Source organism: Chiloscyllium plagiosum, chromosome 28 (assembly GCF_004010195.1).
Source record: "Chiloscyllium plagiosum isolate BGI_BamShark_2017 chromosome 28, ASM401019v2, whole genome shotgun sequence".
Classification (NCBI taxonomy): Eukaryota; Metazoa; Chordata; class Chondrichthyes; order Orectolobiformes; family Hemiscylliidae; genus Chiloscyllium; species Chiloscyllium plagiosum.
Genome location: NC_057737.1, coordinates 35,803,655 through 35,815,592, shown reverse-complemented (window position 1 = coordinate 35,815,592; position 11,938 = coordinate 35,803,655). Strand labels below are relative to the sequence as shown.

Sequence of the window (11,938 nt, the reverse complement as noted above, 5' to 3'; positions counted from 1 at the left end):
GAGCATTTCTGAACTGACAGCCAGACTACTGCGACCACTAGGACTCATAATAGCACACAAACCAACAGCCACTCTCAGACAACAACTCACCAGGACAAAGGACCCGATACCTAGCATGAGCAAAACCAATGTAGTGTACAAAATCCCATGTAAGGACTGCACAAAACACGACATAGGACAAACTGGAAGACAGCTAACGGTCCGCATCCATGAACACCAACTAGCCACGAAACGACATGATCAGCTATCCTTAGTAGCCACACAATCAGATGACAAGCAACACGAGTTCGACTGGGACAACACTACTATTATAGGACAAGCCAAACAGAGAACAGCCAGGGAATTCCTACAGGCATGACACTCATCCACAGATTCAATCAATAAACACATCAACCTGGACCCAATATACCGGCCACTGCAGTGGACAGCTGGAACTGACAACCCGAAGTGGCAGGTACAAATCACTACAAATGCCGGAGGAAAGATCACAGAAGCGTTTCACAGGAGACTCCCAAGCACTGAGGAAATGTCCGCAACACAAATTCCCAGCTCGGCGAACAGAACCACAACAACGAGCACCCGAGCTACAAATCTTCTCACAGACTTTGAATTCATGCACAATGATATGCAGATCTCTCTGTATCTCAAAGAACCACAATTTCTCACCATTTAGATTTTTTAAAAATTCTAATCAAAATGGACAATTTCACCTTTCAGTTCTTTTTCAGGTTAACAACCTGTGACGAGTGGGTTTCTACAGGGATCAGATGCTGGGACCACAACTGTTTACAATACACATTAATGACTTGGAGGGAGAAAGCAAGTACTGTTTCCAAATTTGCAGGTAAATTAAAATAGGTGGAGAAGCAAGCTGCAAGAGGAATTTAAAGTTTACAGGGATACTGATAGGTTCAGTAAGTGGGCAAATAATTGGCAAATGGAGTATTATTGTTCATTTTTGAAGGGAAAACTAAAAGAACAAAATATTATTTAAATGTAGAAAAAAACTGCAGAAAGCTGCAACACAAAAAGACTTGGGAGTACTTATACATGAGCTGAAAATGTGTTGCTGGAAAAGCGCAGCAGGTCAGGCAGCACCCAAGGAGCAGGAGAATCGACGTTTCGGGCATGAGCCCTTCTTCAGGAAGAAGGAAGAAAAGGACAACCAATTCCCATTCCTAGACGTGACGGTACAGAGAACACCGAACGGAGAATTCACCACAAAGGTATACAGGAAAGCCACACACACAGACCAAGTCCTAAACAATGAAAGCAACCACCCCAACACAAACAAAAGAAGTTGCATCAAGACACTGTTCAAAAGGGCCACAACACACTGCAGTAAACGTCGATTCTCCTGCTCCTTGGATGCTGCCTGACCTGCTGCGCTTTTCCAGCAACACATTTTCAGTTCTGATCTCCAGCATCTGCAGTCCTCACTTTCTCCTCGAAGTACTTATACATGAAACAGAGAAAGCAAGTTTGAGGGTCTAAAGGTAGACAAAGTCCCTGGTGCTGATGGAATGCATGCCAACATGCTGAAAGAAATGGCAGAAGTTATAGTAGATGTGTTAGTGGCAATTTACCAAACTTCACTGGACTCCGAACAGGTCCTGGCGGACTGGAAGACAGCAAATGTCACGCCACTGTTTAAAAAAGGATGTAGGCAAAAGGCAGCTAACCATAGGCTAGTTAGCTTAACATCTGTATTCAAGAAAATGCTGGAGGCTATCATTAAAGAAGAAATAGTGAGACATCTGGATGGAAACAGTTCCATTGGGCAAACACAGCATGGACCCAGGAAGGGAAGGTTGTATTTGACAACTTACTGACATTTTTTGAAGAGGTAACAAGCATGGCGGATGGAGGGAACAGGTGGATGTTATATATTTGGATTTCCAGAAGGCATTTGATAAGGTGCTGCATAAAATACTCATCCATAAGATAAGAATGCATGCAGTTATGGAATGTACTAGCAAGGATAGAGGACTGGTTAACCAATAGAAAGCAGGGAGTTGGCATAAATGGGTGTTTCTCTGGTTGAGATCACTGGTGAGTGGGATGCTGCAGGGGTTGGTGTTGGGCCCATAGCTATTCATGATTTATATAAATGATTTGGAAGAGGAGACCAAGTGCAATGTTTATAAGCTTGTTGATGACACTAAATTGAGTGGAAAGGCAAACAGTGCAGAGGATGTGGGATATGCAGAGAGATTTAGATACATTAAGTGGGCAAGGGTCTGGCAGATGGAGTACAATGTTGGTAAATGTGAGGTTATCCACTTTGGAAGTAAAAATAGTGGGTCAGAATATTATTTAAATGGTGAAAGATTGCAGCATACTATTGTGCAGAGGGATTTAGAAGTCCTCATATATGAATCGCTAAACATTAATTTGCGGGTGCAACAGGTATCAAGTAGGCAAACGGAATATTGGCTTTCATTGTTACAGGGATTGAATTTGGAGCAGGGCGGTTCTGCTGAAATTGTAAAAGGTGTTGGTGAGGCCGCACCTGGAGTAATGTGCTCAGTTATGACCTCCTTACTTGAGGAATGAGAATACTGGCTTTGGAGGTTCACCAGGTTGATTACAGAGATGAGAAGGTTACCCTATGAGGAAAGGTTGAATCGCCTGGGGTTTCACTTGCTACAATTTAGAAGAATGAGGGGAGATCTTCTACAAACATAAAATTACAAAGGTGATAGATAAGATAGAGGCGGCAACTTTCTGCTGGTGGGTGAGACGAGGACTAGGGTACACAGTCTCAAGTTTAGGGGGAATAGATTTAGGACAGACATGAGGAGGAACTGCTTTTCCCAGAAAGTAGTGAATCAATGGAATTCTCTGCACGAGGAAGCAATAGAAGCAGCTTGATTAAATATTTTCAAGGCACAGTTGGTTTGGATTTTGCACAGTAGGAGAATTAAGGGTTATGGGGATAATGCAGGTAGGAGCTGAGACAATGGATAGATCAGCCATGATCTTAATGAATGGTGGAGTAGTCTCAAAGGGCCAAATGGCCTACACTTACTTTATACATTTACTTTATTACTATCAAATTGTATGCACACAGGTGCAGCAAGTACTCAGGAAAGCCAATGAAATACTGGCCCTTACTTCAAGGGGGTTGGAGTATAAGAGTAGGCAGGTCTTACTGCAATTTTACAAGGTGGTGGTAAGATCATGTCTGGAGTATTGTGAGCAGTTTTGCTCCTTTTATTTAGAGTCATAGAGATATACAGCATGGAAACAGACCCTTTGGTACAACTCATCCATATTGACCAGATATCCTAAATGAATCTTATCCCATTTGCTAACACTTGGACCATATCTCTCTAAACCCTTCCTATCCACCTACTCATTCAGATGTCTTTCAAATGTTGCAATTAACCAGCCTCCACCACTTCCTCAGGTAGTTCATGCCATACATGCAAGACCCTCTGTGCTAAAAAGTTTCCCCTTAGGTCCCTTTTAAATTTTCCCCCTCTCATCCTAAACCTATGCCCTCTAGTTCTGGACTCCCCCACCCCAGGAAAAAGACCATGTATATTTACCCTATCCATGCCCTTCACGATTTTATAAACTTCTTTAATGTCACCCCTCAGCCTCCAACACTCCAGGGAAAACAGCACCAGCCTATTCAGCGTACTCTATTGCTCAAACCTAAGGAAAGAAAGTATTTCATTGGAGGCAGTTCAGAAACTGTTCATTCAGGTGATCCCCAGTTTTTGTTTGGGGAGGCGTAGGGGGAAGGGGAGACTGTCCTATGACCGAAGGTTAAACAGGCTGGGACTCTACTCATTGATGTGACAATACTGTGCCTTTAAGCGAGATGTGTTCTGTGTTGATTCTCTTGCACAGAGGTGTTGCCAATGTAACACTGGGAGTCTGCTTCAGATGGGCAGTTAGTTGGTAAACAGCTTGTGAATTCTCTCTGGTATTGTTTTCTCATTTAGTCAAAAGAAGCATGGGTGGCCAAGGTTAGGGCTCATACAGACCCAAAAAAAATTAGCTTTGCTTTCAGCTAGTGAGAACGTTTCTATTGCTGCTAAGCTAACAGCCTGTGTTCACTGATGCTACAGCCTTGGACAAGAGGCTTCTTTTTAGAAAGAGAAAGAAGCAGACTATTTATATCAGTATTTCATTCTGCTGGACTGGAGAGGGGCAGCACATGAGAACCTTAACTGTTTCACTAAGTTGCCTTGGCAAGGATATGTTTATGGGATGCTGCCTATTTTGAAACAATTGGTTAAGTAATACATTATTTTGTTGAGTTCAATAGAATTAAATTATGTCAATTTTTTTTGTATTTTAACTGTGACGTAAGAATAAAGTGTGTTTTGCCTAAAGCTTAGTGGTGGACAAATTGAATCACATCTGGAACACAGCACCTTACACTTGCCTTTAAATATATATAGAAGTTAGGGTCTAAGCTATCTTCTTGATGTACTTTTGGAAGGTTCTGGTCTGGTCCATAACAATTGGTGCTTCAAGGAATGAAAGGTGATCCATCACATTAAAACTCATAGGATTCTTAATGGGCTTAACAGCATTAACGCTGAGAGGACATTTCCCATCATAGGAAAGTCTAGGACTAAAGGACAGTCTCACAATAGAGGGATGCCAATTTAAGACTGAAATGAGGAGACATTTCTTTTCTCAGCAGGTTCAGTGTCTTTGGAACTCTTTTCCACAGAGAGTCGAGAGGTAGAGTTCTTGTGTATATTTAATGCTGAGATAGATAGATTCTTGATCAGTTGAGGAATCAAGCATTACAGGGAACGGGCAGGAAAGGTGGGGAATGTTGGACCAGCCACGATCCTACTGAATGGCAGTGTGAGCTTACGACCTACCCTTGTACCCATTTTATGGCCTTATGGTCTAATAAACACATTACAGCTGCTCCAATCATCTAGAACCAATCATTAACATACAATATGCTTGAAACCATTTCCTAAATATTTTAAGAAACCTGTACAGACAGATTATGGTCTTTTATATCACTTACCACATGATTGCTCACTCACAAAATCTATCTATAACTTTTTGTAGTCTCCTTGTCTTCTTCACAACTTATTTTTCTACCAATTTTTCTGTCATCAGTAAATTCTGTAACCACACCTTTCATTGTTTCAGCTGAGTTATTTACAAATTGTAAACAGTTAACAATTGTAAACCAATTCTTGTGATACCACATTCTTTATTGATCTTGCCATCCTGGAACAGATCAATTTATTCTCTGCTGCTTAATTGCCAGCCAATCTCCTATCCATGCCAATATGTTACCCTTACACCTTTGGCTTTTTCACAACAATCTTTGACCTGGCACCTGATCAAATGTATTCTGGAAATCTAACTGCAGAATATTCATAGCACGCTACCTCCTCAAAGAACTCTAATAAATTGTTCAAACATAATTTCCCTTTCACAAAACCACATTACTTCAACCTGATTACCTTCTACTTGTCTAAGTATTCAGCTATATCTTCTTTAATACTAACTTTGAACATTTTTCCTGATAGATGTTAAGTTAACTATCCATAGTTTCCTGCTTTCGGTCTCCCGGTTTGAATAAAAGAATTATATTTGCCATCTTTCAATCTAGTAGGACCATCCCTGAATCAAGGGAATTTGAAAATTAAAACCAATGTATCAACTATGTCCGTGGCCACTTCCTTTTCAATTAAAAAGTAAAGTTCTTGTCCTATCGAATTTTCACAGCTTACTGCACAGGATAAGTCTTTTCTGTATTGCTGGTTCTAAATTAAGCCCAGATAATGCCTCTTATACACCTTATCTTATCCACCTCAATCAGGTATTCCCTTGTTTTCTCCGCTTTAAAGAAAACAACCCGAGTCAATCCAGCTTCACTTCATAGCTGAAATGCTTCATTTCAGGCAACATTCTGATTAATGCCTGCAACAGTAGGAGACTTGCCAACTTTAAGGGCATTTACATGGTCATTGGATAAACATATGAAAGAAAACTGAATAGTGTAGGTTAGATGGGCTTCAAAATAGCTTCACAGGTCGGCGCAACATCGAGGGCTGAAAGGCCTGTACTGCGCTGTAATGTTCTGTGTTTTATGTTCTAATCTTCTCTGCATTCCCCCAATTGCAATCACATCTTTCCTATGGTAAGCTAAGCAGAACTGCACACAGTACCCCAGCTTGGCCTAACCAAAGTTTTGAACAGCTCCAATATAACCTCCCTGCTCTTATAATCTGTGCCATAACTGATAAAGGCAAGTGCTGCCTTTGCCTTCTTAACTCCCTATTAATTTATCTTGCAGCCTTCAGGCATCTGTGGACAAGCAAACCAAGTTCCCTTTGTTCCTTGGAGCTTCCAACTGTCCTACCACTGATCTGCCTGTCTGACCAATCTGTTTATATTTTCCTGTAACCTAAAACTTCCTCCTCACTGTTAACCACTTGGCCAACGTTTGTTTTATTCACAAATTTATTTAGCATTCCCCCATTTTCTCATCTATATCAATTGTGATCAATAAGGGACCCAGTACTGATCAATTTGGTACACCACTGGACACCGGCCTCCAACCACTTTCATCGACAGATACTGTGGTGAGTAAATGAGGCATTATATTACCTTTAGCATATTGAGACTTTTAATCTTTACCAGAGATGTTATGTAACCTTTTACCATATTTGGTCCAAGTTTCTTCAGAACTTTTAGTCAAGGAACCTTCAATGCTGGAGTTTGGTTCCTCTCCACAACGGAAAGTGATCGCCCAAGTTACCAAGATAATACATGAAGTGAATGACCCAAAGATGGATTAACAGGTGTCAAGGGATCCATTTTGGGATCTAATGGGGGGGGGTCACCAAATGTTGGTCAGATTGTTTCAAAAGGGCTACAGAATTGTATCAATGCCTGAGGGTAGAACTTCAAATCTGACTGGGGAGGGGATGACAGAGATAGAGGCGGCTACAAGGTATGTAATGGAAGCTACTGGAGGAATATGGCCTCTGAATCATCTTGGAAGGTGCCTGGAGAAATGAGGAAACGCATGGAGAAAGAAAGACAGCACAAGTCCAACTTAAAAGTATATGGAAGGCACACAGAGAAAGAGAAGAGTCTGAACATAAAGAACAAAGGGCAAAGAATGAAAGAATGGGAGAGAGAATTAATGGAAGGTGGAAAACAACCTCAGCAGATGTTAATTATTGTCAGTAATAAATTTCACTAAAACATCAGCAATTCATCCTTCCCAAACTGTTTTCGTTTTATGTTTGTTGATATATTTTATCCTGACGTTCCCCAGTTTAACTTTTAATTTAACCCCCCCTTGAGGTGCATCAGATTTATTTTTATTATTTTGCACATGTAAATCTCTGCAGCCGAGGAAGTGTCTCCAGATTTACTGAGTTTAATGTGGTTAGTCTGCCACTTTACCTGTAGAGCGGATGTTTCTTGGTAATGTGCAGCATAGTTCGGCTCTGCACAAGTGCAGAAGCGGCTCATGCTAAGATCCTAGCATTGGAGGGGTGGCTTACTGTGTAAAGGCCCTGGATTTTCCTGAAACTCTTTCCAAAGGATCATGCTTGCCATGTAGTTCAAAGTTTTTTATTTAACATTCTGGGTTTGTCACAAATAACTTATTAGAGACTTCTCATACTTTTCATATCATGATGCAAAGGATGTCACAGCATGCTCATTTTGCTTAAGAAGGTTTTTCTCTTTGGAGTGCCAAAATGAAGGGCGGACAGTAGGTGGACTGAACGTGTGATTATGAAATGGTAAGTAAAACGTCTCGTGACCCAGTGGCATGTCCCTTCATCTGGGCCAGAAGGTCTAGGTTAAAACCCTACCTCTTCTGGAGTAGTCACAGCATGATCATATAGGTTAATTACATTCTGTTTTTGAAGTGATAAGCTGCAGCACGGATGGTTTCAACCATAGGTTTAGGGTGAGAGGGGAAAGATATAAAAGAGACCTAAGGGGCAACCTTTTCACGCAGAGGGTGGTACGTGTATGGAATGAGTTGCCAGAGGAAGTGGTGGAGGCTGGTACAATTGCAACATTTAAGAGACATTTGGATAGGTATATGAATAGGAAGGGTTTGGAGGGATATGGGCCGGGTGCTGGCAGGTGGGACTAGATTGGGTCGGGATATCTGGTCAGCATGGACGGGTTGGACCGAAGGGTCTGTTTCCATGCTGTACATCTCTATGACTCTATGAACCAGTTTATGGGTTTTCATAAGTTGCTGATTTGTGGGGAAATGAGGAAACAAAGAAATGACTTACTGATTAAATACATACTTTGGCTCTGTACAGAACAACGCGATTATCTGAATGAGATGGGCGGCGAGTATTTTGTTCTGATAACTGATTGTTCAGATAACTGATCTGATCATACACAAAGGAAGCATTCTCAAGTGTAAATGGAATCCTGTGACACAAAGTCTCAGCCAGAAGCATCAACTCATGTGTTGCACCAGTCAGCTTGATCAAATCAAAACAAGGGCATTTATGATGGCAGATAATTTTGAAAATGGTTAAATAGATCGAATTGTTCCATGAGTTAAATGGAACCATTTTAAAGAAAGGTTAAAGTGAATCGGAGCTTTCCAGATAACTTTGAATATTTAAAAACGCAGCTCCATCCCTTTAACACCAAGACATAGTCTGAGGTACTACAACACGAGCATTAGGTCTCTATGTGTGTTACACTAAACTTTCTGAAAGAGTTTTAATTACATTTTTTATAAGTAGTACAGAGATGCTACATTGAATTTGTCCTGCATCGTTGGAAATTAGCTTCCCATTTTGAACACAAACAAGTGTGCTACTGCTCAACAACGATGGAAATTAGGTGTCCCCAAAAAGAAAAAGTGAAAATATTTCACCAGCAGAACTACTTCTGAATGTGCAGAGCTACAATCCATTTGCAAAATCCTTTCCTGCTAGAGGGTATTTACACTGCAGAGTTTATCAGCATTTTAATGCATTACGAAATGAAAACCACTCGGTAAAAATGTTACTGCAAAATCACATTCAGCGCAATGGAAAGTATATGGTTATCTTTTCAATAAATCTTGGTACAGCAGATTATTTTCAGATCAAGGACAATTTCTTAGCGGCTTCGGTAGTGGGTAATTTCGAAACCAAATACTTTGGTTAAATAAATGCATGTCAACAAATGATTTTATAGTTCATTACCATTCTTGTTGGATGAGAAAGAACAAATGAACAGAAATAAATAAATGACAGAGGCAGAGTGGAAGAGAATTTGCTGAGTTTACTGGTGGACACTGTGTCTTGGAAAGAGAGTTTCTGTAGGTATTGACATAGTCTGGTTTCCGATCTCAAACTTCAGGACCTTGAAATCTTGTTCAGATAACCCGAAATTCGTATAATTAATGTTTGGATAACCAAAGTTATTCTGCATACACAAATGAAGATATAAATAACATATCAGAAATGTTGGGTAACACAGGGTTTAGTGAGAGGGAGAAACTGAAGGAAATCAGTATTAATAGTGAAGTTAGTGGGTTTGAAGGCCGATAAATTCCCAGGGCCTGATAATCTATATCACAAAAGTAGATACGGAAGTGGCTGTAGATGTAGTGGTTGCTGAAATAGTCATCTTCTAAGAGCCATAGTGGAACAGTTCCTACAAATTTGAGGGTTGCTAATGATCCCCCTATTTAAAAGGGAAACAAAGAGAAAAGAGGGAATTATAGACCAGTCAGCCTGACTTCAGTAATAGGGAAAATACAAGGGTCCATTGTGGAAGATTTAAAAGCTGAGCATTTGGAAGTCAGTGGCAGCAGTCAGAATCAGCATGGATTTACGAAACAAGATCATGTTTGACAAATTGACTGGTGCTCATTGAGGATATAACTCACAGTTGATGAGGGGAATCTAATGCTTGTGGTTTATCCCTAAAGAAAGCATACCAAATGCCACCTTCACTATCCTATCTACCTGCGACTCTACTTTCAAGGAGCTATGAACCTGCACTCCAAGGTCTCTTTGTTCAGCAACACTCCCTAGGACCTTACCATTAAGAGTATAAGTCCTGCTAAGATTAGCTTTCCCAAAATGCAGCCCCTCACATTTATCTAAATTAAATTCCATCTATCACTCCTCAGTCCACTGACCCATCTGATCAAGATCCCATTTTGTAATCTGAGGTAACATTCTTCGCTGTCCACTACACCTCCAATTTTAGTGTCATCTGCAAACTTACTCACTATACCTCTTAAGCTCACATACAAATAATTTATATAAATGATGAAAAGTAGTGGACCCAGCACAGATCCTTGTGGCACTCCAATGGTCACAGGTTTCCACTCTGAAAAACAACCGTCCGACACCACCCTCTGTCTTCTACCTCTGAGCTAGTTCTGTATCCAAATGGCTAGTTCTCCCTGTATTCCAGGAGATCTAACCTAGCTAATCTGTCTCCCAAAGGGAAACGCCTTACTGAAATCCATATAGATCACGTATACCACTCTGCCCTCATCAATCTTCTTTGTTACTTCTTCAAAAAAACTCAGTCAAGTTTGTGAGCTGTTGACTATCCCTAAGCAGTCCTTGCCTTTCCAAATACATGTACATCCTGTCCCTCAGGACTCCCTCCAACAACATGCCCACCACCGAAGTCAGACTCACTGGTCTATAGTTCCCTGGCTTGTCCTTACCACCTTTCTTAAATAGTAGCACCACGTTAGCCATCCTCCAGTCTTCTGGCACCTCACCTGTGACTATTGATTATACAAATATCTCAGCAAGAGGCCCAGCAATCACTTCCCTAGCTTCCCACAGAGTTCTTGAGTACACCTGATCAGATCCTAGGGATTTATCCACTTTTATGTGTTTCAAGACACCAGTACTTCCTCCTCTGTAATATGGACATTTTTCAAGATGTCACCATCTATTTCCCTACATTCCATACCTTCCACGTCCTTCGCCGCAGTAAGCACTGATGCAAATACTCGTTTAGTATCTCCCCCAACTCCTGCGGCTCCACACAAAGGACACCTTGCGATCTTTGAGGGGCCCTATTCTCTCCCTAGTTACCCTTTTGTCCTTAACGTATTTGTAAAAACTCTTTGGATTCTCCTTAACTCTATTTGCCAAAGCTACTTCATGTCCCCTTTTTGCCCTCCTGATTTCCCTCTTAAGTGTACTCCGACTGCCTTTATACTCTTCCGAGGATTCACTTGATCTATCCTGTCTATACCTTACATATATTTCCGTCTTTTTCTTTACCAAACCCTCAATTTCTTTAGTCATCTAGCATTCTCTATACCTACCAGCCTTTCCTTTCACCCTACCAGGAATATACTGCCTCTGGACTCTATAGGCCCTTTAAAACTGTGGAAAAATTAATTAATTAGCCTCGAAAAGAATTTTCAGTTTTGCTTGTTTTTGGAAGTTGGATTAAACTCTATTTCTAGACGAATCCATTCTTCAATTATTGGAAATAACAGAGTGCAGAATACAAAAAAAAATTCTCAACAGTTCAGAAAAAAAACCTCAATTGATAAATGCTTGGATGGAAAATATAGAGAATAAGCAAATGCACCAATTCACTAAGCTCACATATGGACTTTCTTTGAGTCCAGAACATTGGTGGGCGAGCTTGTTAAAATGCCTCATCTTTTCCCCCCCAAGAACTACTGGTTCAAAAATGATGTTAACTCACAATGAAACATTTCATTAACACTTTAAAAGAATCTTTATCCTTGCAAACCCATGACAGGACAGCAGCAAATAATACAAGTAAACATTTGAAGGGACAGCCATACTCCAAACAGACACACAGCCATCACTAATAGCACAATGAGTCATGCAGATCAAGATGACGTAGGCACCTTACCTCATCATCTTCAGTCCATTTAGGAAGCTGCATTAATTATCAAGAAATTCACATTAACATCCCAACCACTGCTGTACTGGGATCAGTC

General features: G+C 40.7%; 1 protein-coding gene across 2 annotated transcripts in view; it reads right to left on the bottom strand.

Annotated features, from left to right (window-relative positions):
• The window catches only part of baz1b (bromodomain adjacent to zinc finger domain, 1B), a 95,139-nt gene that overhangs the window by 64,220 nt on the left and 18,981 nt on the right, over positions 1 to 11,938 (bottom strand). The window contains exon 7 of one of the 2 annotated variants that reach the window (XM_043718704.1): positions 11,851 to 11,877. The exons of the other annotated variant lie outside the window; for it this stretch is intronic. Within the exon in view, the coding sequence (XP_043574639.1) occupies positions 11,851 to 11,877 (27 nt within the window). The remainder of the gene's footprint in view (positions 1 to 11,850; positions 11,878 to 11,938) is intronic. 2 annotated transcript variants of the gene reach the window in all.